Below are 22600 nucleotides of genomic sequence, written 5' to 3'. Positions count from 1 at the left end.
TTGACTATATGGACATTTGTTTGCAAAGTAATGTCTCTTCTTTTTAATATGCTGTTTAAGTTTGTCATGGTTTTTCTTCCAAGAACAAGTGTCTTTTAAATTCATGGCTACAGTCACTGTCACAGTGATTCTGGAGCCCAAGAAAATAAAATGTCTCACTGTTTCCATTATTTCCCCCCATCTATTTGCCATGAAGGGATAAGACCAGATGCCATGATCTTCGTTTTTTGAATGTTGACTTTTAAGCCAGCACTTTAACGCTCCTCTTTCACCTTCATCAAGATGCTCTTTAATTCCTCTTCACTTTCTGCCATAAGGGTGGTGCCATCTGCATACATGAGGTTATTGATATTTCTCCTGGAAATCTTGATTCCAGCTTGTGCTTCATCCAGCCAGGCATTTCACGTGATATACTCTGCATGTAATTCAAATAAGCAATGTGACAATACACAGCCTCATTGTACTCCTTTCCCAAATTTGAATCAGTGCATTGTTCCATATCAGGTTCCATTTGTTGCTTCTTGACCTGCATACATCATCTTAATTGCTCTCACTTTGTAATAAATGATATTTGGTAACATATATCAATATATAACATTGATATTTTGTAATACATATCCTTCACATTGATTATCTTTCAAATTGTCTTGTATAATCTTGGCTCTTATTTTCATATAAAATTTAAAATTATCTAGTCAGTTATCACAAAAAGTCAGAGCAAATCTTATTGGGATTACATTGAATCAGTGTATCAATTTGGGAAGAATTGTCACATTTATAGCATTGAACCTTCTGAATACAGTATATAGCTCTATTTACTTATATTTTCTTTAATTTATCTTAACATTGATTTGTACCCTTCAGTGTAGAGGCATTGCACATATATTTTCGAATTTATTTTGAGTATTTTGTACTTATACTATATGTCATTAACATAAGTACAAAATGCTTAAAACCACATGCAGGTATGACCTAAATCAAATCCCTTACGATTATACACTGGAAGTGACAAATAGATTCAAAGAATTAGATCTGATAGACAGAGTGCCTGAAGAATTACGGATAGAGGTTCATGACATTGTACAGGAGATAGTGATCAAGGTCATCCTCAAGAAAAATAAATGCAAAAAAGGCAAAATAGTTGTCTGAGGAGGCCCTACAAATAGCTGTGAAAAGAAGAGGAGCTAAAGGCAAAGGAGAAAAGGAAAGATATTTCTATTTGAACTCAGAGTTCCAAAGAATAGTAAGGAAAGATAATAAAGACTTCCTCAATGATCAATGCAAAGAAACAGAAGAAAACAGTAGAATGAGAAAGGCTAGAGATCTCTTCAAAAAAATTAGAGATACCAAGGGAACATTTCACTCGAAGATAGTCACAATAAAGGACAGAAGCGGCATGGACCTAACAGAAGCAGAAGATATTAAGAAGAGGTGGAAAGAATCCACAGAAGAACTATACAAAAAAAATATCTTCATGACCTAGATAACCACGATTGTATGATCACTCACCTAGAGCTAGACATCCTGGAATGTGAAGTGAAATAAGCTTTAAGAAGCATCCCTATGAACAAAACTAGTGGAGGTGATGGCATTCTAGTTGAGCTATTTCAAATCCTAAGAGATGATGTTGTTAAAGTGCTGCACTCAGTATGCCAGCAAATTTGGAAAATTCAGCAGTGGTCAAAGGACTGGAAAAGTTTAGTTTTCATTTCAATCCCAAAGAAGGGAAATGCCAAAGAATGTTCAAACTACCACACAATTGTACTCATTCCACGTGCTAGCAAATAATGCTCAGAATTCTCCATTCAGGCTTCAACAGTACGTGAACCAAGAATTTCCAGATGTTCAAGCAGAAATTTAAAAAGGCATAGGAACCAGAGATCAAATTGTCAACATCCGTTGGATCATAGAAAAAGCAAGAGAGTTTCATAAAAACATCTACTTCTGCTTTATTGATTATGCCAAAGTCTTTGACTGTGTAGATCACAACAAACTGTGGAAAATTTTTCAAGAGGTGGGAATACCAGACCACCTTACATGCCTCCTGAGAAATCTGTATGAAGGTCAAGAAGCAACAGTTAGAACTGGACATGGAACAACAGACTGGTTCCAAATTGGGAAAGGAGTACATCAAGGCTGTATATTGTCACACTGCTTATTTAACATATATGCAGAGTTCAGTTCAGATCAGTCCCTCAGTCGTGCCCGACTCTTTGTGACCCCATGAACTGCATCACACCAGGCCTTCCTGTCCATCACCAACTCCTGGTGTTTACTCAAACTCATATGCATTGAGTCGGTGATGCCATCCAACCATCTCATCCTTGGTCGTCCCCTTTTCCTCCTGCCTTCAACCTTTCCCAGCATCAGAGTCTTTTCAAATAAGTCAGTTCTTCGCATCAGGTAGCCAAAGTATTGGCGTTTCAGCTTCAGCATCAGTCCTTCCAATGAACACCCATGACTGATCTCCTTTAGGATGGACTGTTTGGATCTCCTTGCAGTCCAAGGGACTCTCAAGAGTCTTCCCCAACACCGCAGTTCAAAAGCATCAATTCTTGGTGCTCTGTCTTCTTTATAGTCCAACTCTCACATACATACATGACTACTGGAGAGCCATAGCTTTGACTAGACAGGTCTTTGTTGGCAAAGTAATGTCTCTGCTTTTTAATATGCTGTCTAGGTTGATCATACATTTTCTTCCAAGGAGCAAGCTTCTTTTAATTTCATAGCTGCAGTCACCATCAGCAGTGATTTTGGAGCCCAAAAAAATAAAGTCTGTCACTGTTTTCACTGTTTCCTCATCTACTTGCCATGAAGTGATGAGACCACATGTCATGATGCAGAGTGCATCATGTGCAATATCAGGCTGAATGAAGCACAAGCTGGAGTCAAGGTTGCTAGGAGAAATATCAATAACTTCAGATACATAGATGACCCCACCCTTGTGGCAGAAAGTAAAGAGGAACCAAAAAGCTTCTTGAGGAAAGTGGAAGGGTGAAAAAGCTGGCTTAAAACTCAACAGGGAGGGAGGTGGAAAGGGGGTTCAGGATGGGGAACATATGTACACCCATGGAGGATTCAAGTCAATGTATGGCAAAGCCAATACAACATTGTAAAGTAAAATAATAAATAAATAAATTTTTAAAAAATGGAAGAGGAGGAAAAAAAAAAACTCAACATTAAAAAAACTAAGATCCTAGGATCCAGTCCCATCACTCCATGGCAAACAGATGGAGAAACAATGGAAACAATGATAGACTTTATTTTTCTTCGGCTCTAAAGTTACTGCAACTGGTGGCTGCAGCCATGAAATTAAAATACACTTGCTCCTTGGAAGAAAAGCTATGACCAACCTAGACAGCATATGAAAAACCAAAGACATTACTTTGCATAAAAAGTGCATCTAGTCAAAGCTATGGTTTTTCCAGTAGTCACGTGTGGATGTGAGAGTTGGACTATAAAGGAAGCTGAATGCCAAAGAATTGATACTTTTGAACTGTGGTCTTGGAGAAGACTCTTGAGAGTCTTGAACTGTAAACAGATCAAACCAGTCAGTCATAAATAAATCAGTCCTGATATTCATTGGAAAGAATGATGCTGAAGCTGAAGCCCCAATACTTTGGCCACCTGATGTGAAGAACTGACTCATTGGAAAGAACTCTAATGCTGGGAAAGGTTGAAGGTGGGATGAGAAGGTGACAACAGAGAATGAGATGGTTGGATGGTATCACTGACTTGATGGACCTGAATTTGAGCAAGTTCTGCGAGTTTGTGAGGAACAGGGAAGCCTGGCGTGCTACAGTCCATGGGTCACAAGGAGTCGGACACAGCTGAGTGATTGAACTGAACTGACAAATTGTATTATTAAAATATTTTCTACTTGCTTTGTTGTATATATAAATATAATTGATTTTCACATTTAATCTTATATCTATTTTGTTAAATTAGCTTATTAATTCTAATTGTGTGTCTATAGGTATTATGGATTTTCTACATATACATGCTGTCTGTAAATACTAACAGTTTTATTTCTTTTTTCCCCTATTCTTAGACGTTTTGTTTATATTTTTTCTTGTCTTATTGCACTAGCTAGAACGTCCAGTAAAATATTACATTGAAGTTGTGCTAGCAGATATCCTTTTGTTGTTCCTGAGCTTAAGGGGAATGTTTCTGATGCTTCAGCACTGAGTATTCGTATTTTCTCTAGTTTTCTGTAAATATCCTTTATCAGGTTAAGGAAGTTTCTTTCCAATTTTTATTTGCTAAAATTTTACCATGAATTTGTTAGACTGCATATTGAAATGTTCATATAATTTTCCCTTCTTTATTTTGATGTGTTAATGTGGTGAATTTCAAATGTTAAACTAACCTGAATTAAATCCTGTTTGATTGTGATAGAGTATCCTTTCTACGTATTGAATTAGATTGAATGTTTAAGGACTGGGGTATTTATATTTATGAGGGATATAAGTCTGTGATGTTTTTCTATTAATGACTTCATCAGATTTTGGTATCAAGGTTATGTTATTTTCATAGAATAAATTGATAAGTCCTTCTTTTTCTGTTCTTTGGAAGATTTTTTGAATAATTGTTACTTTCTCTTCCTTAGGTGTTTGGGAGACTTAATCAATGAAGACATCTACACCTGGAATTCTCTATGTAGGTAAGTTTTTAATGATCAAACAATGTCTTTAGTATACAACAGTAATCCATATTTTCTACTTAACCCTTGTTTCAGATTTGATATGTTTTCTTTTTAAAGGAATTTGCCTATTTCATCTAAATTTTGAATATATTAGCATAAAACTTTTGCTTCTTTAATTTCTTTCTGATGATAATTTTATTATTTTTTCCTCTTATATATGTTGACTTTATTTTGCTGTTCTGTTTTTAGCTTCTTAAACTAGATACTTAAAGCATTGACTTTTCAGCTATTCTTCTTTTCTAATTTACAAATTTAAAATTATAAAGTTTTAAATAGGTTTTTACATCCCACAAATATTTCAATACTGTATTTACCTTATGCTATTCAAAAGGTTTTAAAAATATTTTCTAGCTTCCATTGTAATTTATTCTTTGATCCATAGATTGTATTTTTAATTTCCAATTGTTTAGGTATTTTTTTTTAGTTTTTATTGTTGACTTCTAGCTTTATTCAACTGTAAGTAGCAAACATATGCCATATGATTTAGTACTTTGATACTTGAGATTTGCTTGTTGCCTAGTCTATGGTCACTTTTGTTAAATGTTCCATGTGAACTTGAAAGAAATGTATAGTATTGTGCAGTTATTTGGTGTAATGTCTTTATATTTTGCCAAGTTTTGTCAACTTTTCTATATCTCTACTCTATATTCTTTTCCTCTTGTTCTATTAATCATTTAAATAAATATGCTAAAGTTCCCAACTATAATTGTCAGTTTGCACATTACTTTTTCTTTTATAAATTATAGTTTTATGGTTTTTAGAGCTATGTCAGTGGGTACATGCCTATTTAGAATTATTACATCTTTCTGTTGGATTAACCCCTTTACCATTATAAAATATTCCTATTTATTTTTATGTATCTTAAATTTAACTTTGACATTAGTTTAGCTCCATGAGCTTATTATCCATTAAGGTACACAGTGTATCCCTTTACCGTTAAAAAAAGAAACAAACAATAAAACATCATGTTCTCTTACATTTTAGGTTTATTTATTATAATCCAGTGACAAATTCATGGTTTAAGTGGTGCACTTAGTCCATATACTTTTCTGTGGTAAGAAAATTAAACATGAGGACTACTCACCAAATTTTTAAGTGTAAAACACAGTATTGTTAATTATAGGCCCAATGTTACGCAGAAAAACTATATAACTTGTTGATTTTAGTCCATTTGCTTTTTTAAAGTTTATTATTTATTTATTTATTTTTGGCAGCACTGGGTCTTTCTTGACCTTCCCTGGTAGCTCAGTTGGTAAAGAATCTGCCTACAATGCAGGAGACTCTGGTTTGATTCCTGGGTCAGGAAGATCCCCTGGAGAAGGGACAGGTTACCCACTCCAGTATTCTTGGGTTTCCCTGGTGGCTCAGAGGGTAAAGAATTCACTGCATTGTTGCTGCTTGCAGGCATTTCTCTAGCTGTGGTGAGCGGGAGCTACTCTTGTTAGGCATGAGCTTCTCACTGCAGTAGCTTCTCGTTACAGAGCACAGGATCTAGGTTCACAGGCTTCAGTAGTTGTGGCAAACAAACTCAGCAGTTGAGGCTCGCAGGCTTAGTTGTTCTGCAGCATGTGGAAACTTCCCAGACCAGGGATCAAACCTGCGTCTCCTGCTTTGGCAGACAAATTCTTACTCAATGCACACCAGGGAAGTCCCCAGTCCATTTGCTTTTAATGTAACCGCTTTATGTTTGGATTTATATCTATCATTTTAGTTTTATTATTTGTCCCATGTTTTTGTTCATTTATCCTTTATTGCTTTCCCTTATATTAATCAAACATTTTAATTGCATTTCCTTCTCTATTATTTTATTTATACACTTTTCATTATTCTTTAGTGGTTATGTTTTAATTTATAGAGGTATATAACAAATTAGTATCTTTACAACTCCCAGAGAATCAAGCTTCTTATAACACCTTAACTCCAATTATTTCACCAATCTTTATTACCACTATAAATTTTGTGTTTAAATTTATAATTTTTATTTTAAACTCACCAGATTATCATTATTATGTGTAAATACTTAATATTCATGTTCTGCACCCAAATATGTGCTCTCTTATGCTCTTTATTTTATCTTAAGTATGTATTATCTTAGGTCATTTCCTTCTACCTCAAGAATTCTTTTTTTTTTAACCTAAGAATTCTTACTTGCATTTGTTTTAGTACTTTCTGCTAGCTATACAACTTTCACAATTTTTTTTATTTTAATATAAAAACAATGTTTTTATTTCACACTCACTTTTGAAAAATATTTGTGCTGTGATAAAATTCTTAAATTGTCAGGGTTTTTTTTTTTTCTTTTTAGAACTAAATAAAAAATAAAAAAAGAACTAAATATTCCTTCCATTCTCTTCTGACTTCTGTCACTAATTTTCCCCTTTATTTCAAAATATAGGTTCAGATCACCTATGTAACAAAACTGTATGCACACAATCATTTATTGCACTAAAATGTACTCTTTGAAATGAATAAAAATTCTCAGGATTTTAACTATATTAAAGCCCTAATGATTTGAGACTGAGGCCACTTGTATACAAGGCAGTGTGTGCTAAGTCACTTTAGTAGTGTCCAACTCTTTGTGACCCTATGGGCCATAGCTTGCAAGGCTCCTCTATCCATGGAATTCTCCAGGCAAAAATACTGGCAAAAATCTTCCCAACCCAGAGATCAAACCCACATCTCTTTCATGTCTTGAATTGGCAGGCAGGTTCTATACCACTTAGGAAGCCCATATACAAGGTAGACATGTTGTGATATTTGACTCTTTTCCCATTTCTCATTGTTTCTTGATTGCCTTTTCTAGTGTTTTCCAAAATGAGATGCACATGCAAGATAATCAGTTGGAATGTGTGAACAGGGTATTACAGCTTCAATTTATGTATTTTATTTCATCTCTTAAAATTTTCTATCTTAATGCATAATTTATAAGGTATATTGTTACAGTAGAATTTGAACTATCCACACATCATCTATATTGAATCGTGTTCAAAAGAAAGTTTGAAAAGGATTACTTTAGACTGTAGCAAAGAAGTCAAAATCAATACAGGTGCAAAGTATTTTTCCCAGAATGTGAAGGCAGTGATCCAGCCAGCATTTCTAACTTTTAAACTATACAATTTCCAGGATCCCAGGCCATTTAACCTTCTAGCTATGCTATAGAATAAATGTGGTTTCAATACAGATGAATAGACCATTGATCTATTTTTTTTTTTTTTGAAAAAGCAAACATCACAAGCTTGGACTATTTCAGAAATCTATGAAGTTTTCTTTTTCAAGACCATTAATTCATACATAGAACTGAGTGTGATTCATAACTAGAACTGAGTGTCCAAATAACCTGTGAGAGTTTTTAAATAGACTTGATCAAGCCACATCGAGACTCTGGGTTGCAAAGAGTTTGACACAACCGAAGTGACTTAGCACACAGAAGTACAATCTCAGAATTAGCAATGGTCACATTCTACTGTTCCTGCTAATTAATAAGGAAGCAATACTTAAATAAAATACAATTTTAAAAAGATAAAAAATTTAAAATCAAAAACAAATTATACACGTGTATATTCGATAGACAACACAATCATTACAAAATTAAATGAGTACTTTCCAAATGGAAAATACCATGGACCAATTTTCCCATGTGTAGGAGCAACTCAAAATACAGATCAACAGTTATATGTTCCCCTCTCACACATCATTAGTGTTTTAATTTAATTTAAGTACTAAAAATATTAAAAAGTGGTAGGTTGTCTTCAAAATTTATGTAGTGAATTTAGAAGATATATGGTTCATACTGATTTAGATGTTTTCATTAGAAAATTGCAGGGGAACTAATTCTATTTATTGCTCTATATAATTAAATAAGATATTTTACATGTTATAGAATTTTTCAAATTAGTGGATTTTTTTACTAAGTTAAATTTGTCATTAGTAAGTTTATTTAGATATGTGCATAAGATTATATTTCCTTCTATTTACCAAGTTTTTAAAATTAATTTATTTACTTTAATTGGAGTGTTTTTATTTCAGTTTTGATCTATAGTCTATTTTTATTCAAGTTTCTGATGAGAAATACAGTCATATACATCTATAACTTGATTTAGAGGAAGGTAATTGTGGATTACAGGTAGAGAGTCTTAGATAACGGAATTCAGAGAACACATCAGATTTCTGACAGCATTACTATTAAAGGCATCTTAGTAATAATAGTCATTATTATTATTATTATTAGACATAGTACAAATTCAATTAAAACATTTTCTTTTTTAAACAGGCAAGAAATAAACATCAAAACATATGATAATTCCATACCAAGTAAGAATTTAAATTATATTTGAAAATAATTTTAGGGAAAATGACTAATGTCTTCCATTCAATGTGATAAAGCATAAAAAATCCTTGAGTTTTTGTTAAAATCTAAGAGAAGCATGAATATTGGTATGTGTGTCTGTGTGTTTAAAGTATTCCTGTAGTCAGAAAGAAGAAAGTTGACAGTTCATGTGTTGAACAGCTAAAACTTTAGGAAATTTCTTAATATATTGAGTTGAAATTCACCTGCAATGCTACAACTTTTATCCATTGATTCTAGTTATTCCCTCAGGAAGCAGAGAAGTCTCTGACATTGTAATTAAGAGCATGGACTCTGGAGCCAAACTATCTGTGCTTGAATCTTAACTCTTCTGCTAAATTTATGATTTGGGGGCAAGTAATTTAACCTCTCTAGGTGCTTTATTTTTCTACATCTGTAAAATGGAGTCAATCATAAATTATATTAACTAATTCAAAGTGTTGCAATGACTAAGAGTTGATATATATAAAGTGCTTAAAACACAGTCCAGCATATAGCAAGTGCTATATATATGTTGGCAGTTGCAGCTATCTTATTACTACTATTACTACTACTCTTTTATGTAACAGCTCTTTAAATATTTGAGTATAATGATCACATCTCTTGTTAATCTCCAGAAGAACTATCTAGACTATCCCACTTTTCTACTTTTGATAGCTTCCAGATAGCTTGATCCTCCTGATCACTCTATTCTGGATGCCCTCAAATGTGTGCATGCCCCTTCTTTAAATAAGAGTGTCAGAACTGAATGTAGCATTTGGGCCTGTGGCCCTAATTTTTATGGCTTGGGATGTCATTGAGGACAGAGGAGAAGTAACATAAACACTTAATCAATTGAGACTTTCAACTGACGCTCTGTTAATAGCTATTATGGGGACTATAGAAGAAGTCATATGCTCTGCAATCTGAACAAAATGACATGAAGGTAGTGGAGATAATGGAGATGTTTGGAAGGAAACAGTTTCTTTATTTTCCATTCCTATTGTTTGGTTGTATTACTGTAACTATTATTTTCATTATATTTTAAATTGGAGGATAACTGCTTTACAATGTTTTGTTAGTTTCTGCTGCACAGCAACATGAATCAGCTATAAATATTCATACATCTCCTCCCTATTGAGCCTCCCTTCCACTCCCCCATCCCACCCCTTCTGTCATCACAGAGCACTGAGCTGAGCTCCCTGTGTTATACAGGAGCTTCCCATTAGCTATCTATTTTACACAGGGTAGTGCATATGTTGGTTTAATCTAGAAAGTAAAATTACAAATGTCATTTTAAACTTAATTTGGTTCTAAATGAAATAATCGATTTTTATTTTCCCTTAACTGGCATGCAAATAAACTACAAACTCTAGGCCGGGGGACTGTATTTTGAGTTATAATTTAGTTTAAATTAAACTATATTCCTTGCTCAGGAATATTTCAGGACTGATGAAAGTCTGGCTATTAGCTGCAAAATTGTTTGTTATCCTCTCTCATTTCAGTCATTGAATCAAGCAAAAAATTATGGAATCAACAATATTTCACTATAGCATTTCCCAAACCATCCCAGCCAGGTGGAAAAAAGAGATTAAGACCTTCAGAAATACAAATCACAGCTCCTGTGAGTATTGACAAGATCATTTTTAATTAAATATAATGTTACAATACATACATACAAATAAAATAATTTGAATTTTGATACCTTTAGGAGGCAAATATTTTAGGTGTATAATTTCCTGTATAGCAGATTGTCTCCAGCTGTTTCTGATTGAACTTATATGTGTTTCTCCATTTCAAAGGCATTTTAAAGCTCATAGGCTAGGTAAGCTGGAGAATCTAATACTGAAACTGGTGGGATCTCTCAGGAAATGTTTGCCAGCTGCAAAAGCATGTAAAATTTGAGTCTTAGAATAGGAGCCAATCTTGAGGTTTCAGGGCCTTTACATTTTCTTTAATCTAGAATTCAAATACCAGATACTTGGAGATTCAAGTTTTCTATTTTTTTTTTTTATAAAGTGGAGTTATCCTTTCAACTAACCAAAAGAAAAGTTAGCTTACAGAGGTCACCCATAGTGATAGCAAAATATGTTTTAAAAGCATCTCCCAAAGCAGAGCTATAGTCAATGCATTTATTCAAGGGCCATTTATTTACATCTATAGAGATCCAAGTTTCATGCTTCTCTTCATGGTCTTCCTTTCATTCCATATAACAATGGAAGAAATATAAGAAGTAAATGTAAAATTAGTCTATGTGGTCACTATGACAACCAGCCTTGACAAATGTTTGGACAGAAGTAAAAATATATATATAATTATAATAATACGCTACTGCTACACTAATTAATGCAGATAAGACACTTGTTTTATTTTATGTATTTGTTTTCAGCAGTGCTTCACAGCAGAGATCTTAGGTTTTCAATTTGGTAAGAAAATCTTGAAAGTAGATGTAGAAATCAGGCTAACCCTGAAGCCTACAGAATTGTAAACTATCATAAGAATTATCATGACAAACTTCAAGAGTATCAGCTTATTTTTTTATCTATTTTGGGGCAGAAGGGTATGCAAAATGTTTCAAAATATCTCTCCCATGTAAGAGTTCTAAAGGAATTTATTATCTATTGTGAGGCCAGGTCCTGAAATGTCATGAATCATTGTGGACCCCTTCTTATCCTAATATGAATCACTGAGGATATTCTGAGGTTCCTCTTAAATTCATTTTATTTCTAAAGTGGAATTTTTTCACATACACATACAAACACACAGAGAATGTTGAAAAAGAAACAAGACACAATCTAAATAGATGGTCATCGAAAAGCTAGACTATTTGTTTCAATATAAAAAAGATAAAACTCATTAAAAAACTTATCACTATTCAAACCATTTTTTTCAGAGACATGACAAAAGAAATGTAGATGAACTTCAGAAGCCAGCTCATATATGGATAAGGCATTCTTTAAGGAAAAAAATTCAAAGTCCATCTATTAATTTAACCATCAGGAGACAGGCCTCATTCAGACATATAACCCATTCTAAAAAGGCAGAATCTAAAAAGTGCAAAGATGACAAAAAAGGAACAACTTTGAAGAAAATTTCCAAGAAAGACACAGGCCCACATGAAATAGATGAGAAACCTAAAAGAGGAAGTAAAGCAGATAAAACTCCATCAAAATCATCACATGAAAGTCAACTATATAAGAAGTTAAAGTCCAAATCAGAAGCAAACCCAGAATCCAAAGATTCTATACAAGTTTCAATAAAGCATCCAAAAAAAGATAAGAGATATTCAAAAGATTCCAAGGAGATGGATTTTGAATCCATAAGTACAAAGAAGTACTCTAAGAGCTCAAATAATAATTCTGATGCCATATCAGAGACTTTCTCAAAAAATAGTTCAAATGTGGGTTTAATGATGCATTTAGGGGAGTCAGATGCTGAATCCATGGAATTTGATATGTGGTTAAAGAATTATTCACAGAATAATTCAAAGAAGCCCACAAAGAAGGATGCAAAAAAAGATGCAAAGGGGAAGGGCTCTGATGCTGAATCTGTAGATTCAAAAGATGCAAAGAAAGATGCAAAGAAAGATAAGAAGGGTGCAGCTAAAGACACCAAGAAGGATGCAAAGAAGGATGCAGAGTCTACTGATGCAGAATCTGGAGACTCAAAAGATGCAAAGAAAGGCAAGAAAGAGTCAAAGAAAGATGACAAGAAAAAGGATGCCAAGAAGGATGCTGCATCTGATGCAGAATCTGGAGACTCAAAGGATGCAAAGAAAGATTCGAAAAAGGGCAAGAAAGATGATAAGAAAGATGATAAGAAAAAGGATGCCAAGAAAGATGCAGAGTCTACTGATGCAGAATCTGGAGACTCAAAGGATGCAAAGAAAGATTCGAAAAAGGGCAAGAAAGATTCAAAGAAGGATGATAAGAAAAAGGATGCCAAGAAAGATGCAGAGTCTACCGATGCAGAATCTGGAGACTCAAAGGATGAAAAGAAAGATTCAAAAAAGGGCAAGAAAGATTCAAAGAAAGATGATAAGAAAAAGGATGCCAAGAAGGATGCTGTGTCTACTGATGCTGATTCTGAATCTGAAGGGGATGCAAAAAAGGGTGGAAAAGATTCAAAGAAAGATAAGAAAGATTTAAAGAAAGATGACAAAAAGAAGTCTGCAATGAAATCTGAAGAGTCTACTGAAACTGAGTCTGACTGGGAGTCAAAGAAGGTTAAACGAGAATCAAAGAAAGATGCCAAAAAGAGTGCAAAGAAGGACACAGAGTCTAGTGATGCTGAATCTGATGTGTCTTCCAAAAGAGACCTAAAGAAGACTGAAATGTTCAAAAGTTCAGATGCTGAATCTGAAGAGTCTCTATTTAAACCTGGGCCTAAAAAGAGAGTTGATGAATCAGATGCCACATCTACAGATTCAAAGAAGGATGCAGTGGAACTAAAAAGAGGAATCAAAATGCCATCCCGGAGGACTACATTCAAAGAAAAAGGAAAAAAAATAGGTACAGGTAGAGTTCCTCCATCAAGAGAAAGAGCACCACTACCTCCTTGTGAGCCTTTATTGCCATCACCTAGAGTCAAACGTCTCTGTCGGTGCCAGATGCCTCCTCCACCTCCAAAGCCAAGATACGCTCCTTTGGTATGTTTGCTCCTGTTTTATTTTTTAGAGAAAATTTGATTAAAAATGAAAGATATATTTTAAATTTTGAATTCATATTTTCTCTGAAGATTAGTTCTCTTTTACTGGAATATTGACAAGTTTGAGACTCACAGATGAGAAAAGATAGAGTACTTCCATAGGACCCAAAAGGGATGCAAAGCAAATGTCAAAAAGTTAAGAATAGTATTTAGACTGGAGCAGAGAGAACTGGCTTGGTATTTAAGAAATTATTTATAATTATTTGTAAAAAGGATCATATTACAGATGTGGTTAACTGCCCTATACTTATGAAAGAACAGAAAGGAAAATAGCTAAAATTTCTAAGGGGCATATTTTAGTAGTATATAAAGACATTTCCTAGGAAGTGCTGAATATGGTAAAAGCTCAACCAAATTCAGATACAGCAAGATAGAAATATACTAGGATTCAGATATGCAAAAAAGCATATTTAATTATTTAATTTTTTAACAGTATCTTTATGAGTTGTCACTAGTACTGATAATCAGCGGTGGGAAACAGTATTTTCAAGGTTGATCCAATCTCTTTGGATCTGTAAATTTAAAGTTTTCTATTTTTCTCCTACAGAGGATCTCCCTTTCAATCCCCCTTCCTTTAAAACCTGGCTGTAAAGGGAAGCTTAGTTACACATTTCACTTTGGATGGAAGGTCTGCTCTTCCCATTCTTGTCCTCCCTTGTTGGCTCTCTGATTTTTAGTTGAGGTGTGATTCATTTGCATTGTTTCTGGGCATCAGTCTGTGTTTCCTCTGCTTTTCCACAGTGTTAATTGACTATTCTCAGCATGGTAGGTCTCATGCTGTCTGTCCTGCTAACTTCAGAACATCTGTAGGTATGTCTGGGTCTTGACCTTATATTTAATTAATTTTCCCCCACCCTTTCTCCTCTTCCTCTCTGTCCCCCTATTCTTGTTCTTATATCTCAAAGGGCTTCCATTTCCTCTTATGAATGGTGGGAATCTCACTTTACCTTGTATTCCAAGTTTTTTTTCTATCCTTGGTTTATTTATAATAAAACTTTTTGTATTGACTTCCATTTGTTCTTCACATATTTTACATTTGTGGGAGAGATGAGTGAATCCCTATTATCTCTTTCAAAAAGGCTGATTTTAAGTCCATTTTTCTCCTGGCAGACTCAAAATGTCTGCTTTGTGACAAAGCTGATTAATGACCCCATTGTTTAGGGCTCAGTCTAAGTCAACGGGGCAGATAACCAGTAAAGCAACAAAATTTGTAAGGAATGAAAATATATTGGTGTATAATTTTTTTTTCCGCCGCCACCCTCTAATTGGTGTATAATTTTAAGGTAATTGAGAAAAGAGACCCTCGAAAAGCTGAACTCTTTTACAAAAGCAGTTTTTATGAAAAATATGTAAAATACAAGAAAGTAATACTACAAAATCCTTGAATCTGAGGATTAATTTTAATTGTAAAAAAAAAAAAAACTTTCAGGATATGTTCTGGCCTTGCATATATTCATACCATCACTGTAATAAGCTTAAATTTGTATAGCTACCATGTAATCAGGCTCTTCCATCCCTACCACTTTACTAAAAGTGCTCTTTTCAGGATTACCAAATACCTTCTTGTAGCCACACATACTGAGCTCTCTTCTCTCCTCATGTTATTCTATAATCCAGCAGCATTTAAACCAACCTCTTCTTCTTTTAAAAAATACTTACTTTACTTGAGTCTATCCCATCCTGTTCTTTCTACTTACTGGAAGCTTTTCACCCCCTTTATTATATCTTACGCTTCCTCACCTTTAACGTTAGAATGATCTAAGTCTTGGTCCTGGACCTTCTCTCTAAAATTCTCCTTTGGTGAGTTCATCCAATTCAATAGTTTTAAATGTCATTTACGTATTGATAACTGCAAATGTAATATAGCCAACTTTGGTCTTTCCAATGAGTTCCAAGTTCTAAACACCACTTGGAAGTTTCAGTGTAGTCTACTGGACATCTCAAATTTAACATATATGAATAACACTCTTAACCCATCTCAAAACCTAGTCCTTCCCAATATTCTCCATCTTAGTAAATGGCACTGCCATCCACCCATTTAATCTTTTAAAATCTGGGTATCATCTATGATTCTGCTCTTTACCTCATCCCTCATATGTGATCAATCACTAAAACTTGTATACCTTACGTCCAAAATATATCCTGAATCAGTCCACTTCTTCCATCTCAATTACTACTACCTAAATAGTCCCAATATTCATCATAATCTTTGCTGAAGTACTGCAAGAGTCTTGCTGCCTCTACTGTCCACTGCTTAAAACACTAATGGTTTCCCATTACATTCATAATAAACTCAGACTTCTTACCCTGGCTTTCAATGCTTACATTATCCAGCCTCTATCTATTTTCTACCCTCATCTTGAACCAGTTTCCCATTTTATTTTTTGACCTACCCAAACTAGGGTATTTTTGCTTCTCATATACATTAAGATTGCTCTCTTGGCAAGCTTTTGCATATACTGTTCCGTCTGCTTGGAATTCTTCTCCCCAGTTTTTGCATGACTAGTCCTTTTCATCATTTGTTTTTTCAACTTAAATATTATCATTTTGGAGAAGCCTTCCCTGATTTACTATATCTTATGTTATCCCCTCCCACAACAACTGTCCAGTTACTCTTCTAACCCAGAATCCTACTTTATTTTTCTTCATAGAATATTTCTATTGTTGTTGTTGTTCAGTTGCTACATCATGTTTGACTTTTTTTCAACCCTATGGGGCTATAGTCCACCAAATTCCTCTGTCCATTGGACTTCCCAGGCAAGAATACTGGAGTGGATTGCCATTTCATTTTCCAAGGGGCCTTCTCCACCCAGAGATCAAACCCACACTTGCATCAGCAGGTGGATTCTTTACCACTGAGCCACCAGGGAAACCCCTTCATAGAATTATGTATCTTAATATAAAATGTTATGTTTATTCATTTGTTTGCTAGTTACATTAACCATTAGAATTTAGGCTCCATGCAACAGTGAACCTGATCTTTTTTTTTTTTTCTTCATTTCTGTATCCACAGTTCAAAAAGTGTCACCTGGCCTATATTTGATTGGTTAAGAATTTGACATCTCTAAAGGAGCTGCAGATCATATCATATCTGACATCCATTTTCCTAAGTATTTCTTTTCTAGCAACATTAGACTAAAATGAACAAATAAGACATTTTAGAAGGAAAGAAGTCACAATAGTGCAAGTTACATTCTAAATTGACATCTGAATAGAAAATATATATAACCTCACTTTTGTGTGGGAAATTAATGATTAGATAGAGTTAATGATTCTTAAGTCTTTTTTTGTATGAGCTTGAAAAACCATGTCCTTAGTCCTCCCACCAGAGTCCTTCTGATTCTTATAGCAGCACATAAATAAGGCTAGTACCTTGTTTCAGGGTCAACATTATTCCTGTATTAAAATAATTCACATTGAAATTATGCTTGTGAAGATTGGCATGCTCCTCAAGATTGAATGAAGAATTATTTTTGTTCCATTTAATGGAAGTAGAAAACTAAGTTTAGAGTGTTTGTTTTCCATTCTAATTTTTTTCTATTTTTTATTTAGATATAATTGGCATACACTGATATTTTAGTTTCATGTCTACAACATAAGATTTGATATTTTTATATATTTAGAAATAATCATGACAATAGCATATTCAACTCTATCACTGTGCACAGCTACAAACTATTTTTGTGTGATGAAAAATTTTAAAAAGTATTCTATTAACATTGTCAAATATGCATACAGTATTATTAACTGTAGTTGCCCTCCTTTACATTATATTTCCATGACATTTTTTTTATAGCTGCAAGTTTGTACTTGTTAACTCCTTTGAACCGTTTTGTCCACCGCCCACCCTCCCCACATCTGACAACAACCAATCTGTTCTCTGTAATTCAATTTTGTTTTTCTTTCTAAATTTTCTGCATATGATATCACACAATATTTTATTATTATTTTTTTTAATTTTTACTGGAGTATAGTTAATTTACAATGTTGTTGGTTTCCAGTGTACAGCAAAGAAAATCACTTGTACATGTCCATCAGATCTGTTCAATTGCTTAGTCATGTCCAACTCTTTGTGATTCATGGATGGCAGCAAGCCAGTCCATGGGGTCTTTGTCCATCACCCACTCCCAGAGCTTGCTCAAACTCATGTCCATTGAGTTGGTAATGCAACCCAACCATCTAATTCTCGGTCATCCCCTTCTCTTCCTGCTTTCTATCTATCCCAGCATCAGGGTCTTTTCTAATGAGTCAGTTCTTCACATCAGGTGGCCAAAATATTGGAGCTTCAACTTCAACATCATTTCTTCCAATGAATATTCAGGACTGATTTCCTTTAGGAAAACTGATTTGATCTCCTTTCAGTCCAAGGGATACTCACGAGTCTTCTCCAACACCACAGTGCAAAAGCATCACTTCTTTGGTGCTCAGCTTTCTTTATGGTCCAACTCTCACATCCCTACATGACTACTGAAAAAAACATAGCTTTGACTATATGGACATTTGTTGACAAAGTAATGTCTCTGCTTTTTAATATGATGTCTAGGATGGTCATAGATTTTCTTCCAAGGTGCAAGGGTCTTTTAATTTCATGCTGCAGTCACCATCTTCAGTGATTTTGGAGCCGAAGAAAATAAAGTCTGTCACTGTTTCCATTGTTTCCCCATCTGTTTGCCATGAAGTGATGGGACCTAATGCCATGATCATCTTTTTTTGAATGTTGACTTTTAAGCCAGCTTTTTCACTCTCTCAATTTCATCAAGAGGCTCTTAGTTCCTCTTCACTTTCTGCCATAAGTGTGGTGTCATCTGCATATCTGAGGTTATTGATATTTCCCCTGGCAATCTTGATTTTGGCCTGTGCTTCATGCGACTGGCATTTTGCATGGAGTATTCTGCATATGAGTTAAATAAACAGGATAACAATATACAGCCTTGACATGTTCCTTTCTCAATTTGGAACCATCCTATTGTTCTATGTACAGTTCTAACCGTTGCTTCTTGACCTGCATACAGACTTCTCAGGAGGCAGGTAAGGTGGTCTGGCATTCTCATATCCATAAGAATTCCCCCAGTTTGTTGTGATCCACACAGTCAAAGTTTTAGCATAGTCAGTGAAGCAGAGCAGATGTTTTTCTGGAATTCTCTTGCTTTTTCTATGATCCAACAGATGTTGGCAATGTGATCTTTGGTTCCTCTGCCTTTTGTAAATCCAGCTTGGACATCTGGAAGTTATTGATTCACATACTGTTGAATTTACACAGTGTTGCATAATTTTGAGCATTACTTTGCTATTGTGTGAGGTGAGTGCAATTGTGCAGTTCTTTGAGCATTCTTTGGCATTGCTTTTCTTTGGGATTGGAATGAAAACTGACATTTCCCAGTCCTGTGACCACTGCTGAGTTTTCCAAATTTGCTGGCACATTCAGTGTAGCACTTTAACAACATCATCTTTTAGAATTTGAAATAGCTCAACTGGAATTCCATCACCTCCACTAGTTTTGTTCGTAGTGTTGCTTCCTAAGGCCCATTTGACTTCACATTCCAGGATGTCTGGCTTTAGGTGAGTGATCACACCATCGTCGTTATCTGGGTCATGAAGATCTTTTTTGTATAGTTCTTCTGTGTATTCTTTCCACCTCTTCTTAATATCTTCTGCTTCTGTTAGGTCCATGCCGTTTCTATCCTTTATTGTGCCCATCTTTGCATAAAATATTCTCTTGCTATCTCTAAGGATACATGGTATACATGTACATATATTCACTTTTTTATAGATTCCTTTCCCATATAGGTTGTGACAGAGTATTGAAGTCCCTGGCCTGCACAATAGGTCCTTATTAGGCATCTGTATTATATATAGTACTGTGTATATGTCTATCCTAATCTCCCAATTTATCCCCCCCTTTCTATTATCCCTCTGGTAGGCATAAATATATTTTATACATCTGTGACTCTATTTCTGTTCAGGAAATGGGTTCATTTGTACCATTTTTTTTTAACTCTACATATAAGTGATAACATATATTTGTCCTCTTTCTGACTTACCTCACTCAGTATGACAATCTATAAGTCCATTTATGTTGTTGCAAATGGTAGTATTTTGTTATTTTTAATAGTTTGGTAATATTCCATTGTATATATGTACAACATTTTTAACAATTTATTTTTAATTGTAGGATGATTGCCTTACAATGTTGTGTTGGTATCTGCCACACATCAATATAAATCATCCATAGGTACACATATATTCCCTCCCTCTTTAACCTCCACCCTCCTCCCACCCTATCCCACACCTCTAGCTCATCACAGAGCACTAGGTTGAGCTCCCTGTGTCATAGCAAATGCCCACTGGATATTTATATATGGTAATGTATATGTTTCCATGCTACTCTCTCAGTTTGTCCCACCCTCTCCTTCCCCCACTGTGTCCACAAGTCTATTCTCTATGTTTATGTCTCTAATTCTGCCCTAGATATAGCTTCATTAGTACCATTTTTCTAGATTCCATATATACACATTATTATGTGATATTTGCTTTTTTTCTGACTTACTTCACTCTTTATAACAGGCTTTAGGTTCATCCACCTCACTAGAACTGATGCAAATGTGTTCCTTTTTATGGCTGAGTAATATTCCACTGTATATATGTACCATTACTTCTTCATCTTATCATCTGCCAATAGGTATCTATGTTGCTTCCATGTCCTGGCTATTGTAAATAGTGTTTCAGTGAATACTGAGATACTTGTGCCTTTTAAAGTTGTGATTTTCTCAGGATATATGCCCAATAGTGGGATTACTGAATCACATGCTAGTTTTATTCCTAGTTATATTGTTTTTGTTTTTAAAGAAATCTCTATACTGTTCTCCATAGTGGCTGTATCAATTTACATTCACACCAACAGGGCAAGAGCATTCCCTTTTCTCCACATTCTCTCTAGCATTTATCACTTGTAAATTTTTTGATGATGGCCACTCTGACCAGTGTGAGGTGGTACTTCATTACAATTTTGATTAGCATTTCTCTAATAATAAGAGATGTTGAGCAGTTTTTCATGTGTTTATTAGCTATCTGTATGTCTTCTTTGGAGAAATGTTTGTTTAGGTATTCTGCCCATTTTTGATTGGGTTGTTTGTTTTTCTGATGTTGAGCTGCCTGAGCTCCTTGCATATTTGGAGATTAACCTTTTGTCAGTTGGTTGCAAAGAGTCAGACACAAATGAGTGGCTTCAATTCTCACTTTCACTTGCAATTATTTCTCTCATTCTGAGGGTCATCGTTTCATCTAGTTTATGTTTTTCTTTGCTATGCAAAAGCTTTTAAGTTTAATTAGATCCCATTTGCTTATTTTTGTTATTATTTCCATTACTCTAGGAGGTGAGTCATAGAGGAACTTACTATGATTTATGTCAGAGAGCATTCTGCCTATACTGTCCCCTAAGAGTTTTAAAGTATCTGATCTTATATTTATGTCTTTAACCCATTTGAGTTTATTTTTGTGTATGATTTTATAGAATTTTCTAATTTTATTCTTTTACATGTAACTGTCCATTTTTCCCAGAAATACTTACTGAAGATGCTGTCTTTTCTCCATTGTATATCCTTGCCTTCTTTGTCCTAGATTAGTTGACCATAGGTGTGTGGGTTTATTTCTATGCTTTTTATCCAGTTCCTTGGATGTATATTTCAATTTCAGTGCCAGTACCGTACTATTTTGATGACTGTAGCTTTGTAGAATAGCCTAAAATCAGGGAGTCTCATTCCTCAAGCTCTGCTTTTCTTTTGCAAAATTGCTTTGGCTATTTGGGGTCTCTTTTTGTTTCCATACAAATTGTAAGTTTTTTTTTGGGGGGGGGGTTCTACTTCTGGGGAAAATTTCATTGGTAATTTGACAGGGATTGCTTTAAGTAGGATAATTTTTGATGATAGCGATTATTCCAATCCAAGAACATAATATATATCATCATCTGTTTGTGTTGTCTTTGATTTCTTTAATCAGCATCTTATAGTTTCTGGACTACAGGTATTTTGCCTCCTTAGGTGGGTATATTTCTAGGTATTTCACTATTCTTTTTGATGCAATGGCAAATTTAATTATTTCTTTAATTTCTCTGTCAGACATTTAATTGTTAGTGAACAGATATACAAGAAATTTCTGTGTATTTATTTTGTATCATAGCTTTATCAAATTCACTGATGAGCTATACTAGTTATTTTAGGATTTTCTATGTATATAAATTCAATATCAATATTGTCTTTTTCTGATTGACTTATTTTACTAGCATAAGTCCCTCAATTTCCATTCATGTTGCTGTATATTGCAAGATTTTCTTTTTATGGCTAAATAATATTCCACTTTTTATATATTCCACAACTTCTTTATTTATTCAACCATTGGTGAATACTCATTTTTCCATGTCTCAGATATTATAACCAATGTGGAAATGAACATGAGGGTGCATATATCTTTTGGAGTTATTGTTTTGTTTTTGGTTTTTTTTTTCTGGTAAATACCCAGAATTGGGATTGCTGGGTCATAGGCAATTTTATTTTTTATTTTCTGAAAGACATCCATATTATTTTCCCTAGAGACCGCACCAATTTGCATCACTACCAACAGTATACAAGGGTTCTCATTTCTCCACATCATCATCAACCCTTATTTCTTGTCTTTTTGATAATAGCCAATCTAAAAACTGTGAGGCATTGTTGTTTTGATTTGAAATTCCCTGATGACTAGTGATCTTGAACATCTTTTCAAGTACCTGTTGGTCATGAATGTGTCATCCTTAGGAAAATGGCTATCCAGATCTTTTTTCCAATATTTTTAATCAATTTATTTTAATTGGAAGATAAATTCTTTACAAT

The 22600-nt window shown here is 34.3% G+C and overlaps 1 protein-coding gene across 1 annotated transcript in view; it reads left to right on the top strand.

Annotated features, from left to right (window-relative positions):
• CYLC1 (cylicin 1) overlaps positions 1-22600 on the top strand; it is a 57774-nt gene that overhangs the window by 15374 nt on the left and 19800 nt on the right. Inside the window, exons 2-5 of the mRNA XM_043896473.1 lie at positions 4610-4663; positions 8976-9016; positions 10535-10653; positions 11923-13677. Of these exons, the coding sequence (XP_043752408.1) occupies positions 4610-4663; positions 8976-9016; positions 10535-10653; positions 11923-13677 (1969 nt within the window). The remainder of the gene's footprint in view (positions 1-4609; positions 4664-8975; positions 9017-10534; positions 10654-11922; positions 13678-22600) is intronic.

This window comes from Cervus elaphus, chromosome X (genome assembly GCF_910594005.1).
Source record: "Cervus elaphus chromosome X, mCerEla1.1, whole genome shotgun sequence".
NCBI classification, from domain to species: domain Eukaryota; kingdom Metazoa; phylum Chordata; class Mammalia; order Artiodactyla; family Cervidae; genus Cervus; species Cervus elaphus.
The sequence above is the reverse complement of the archived record's forward strand: the minus strand, read 5'-3'. Positions and strand labels throughout refer to the sequence as shown.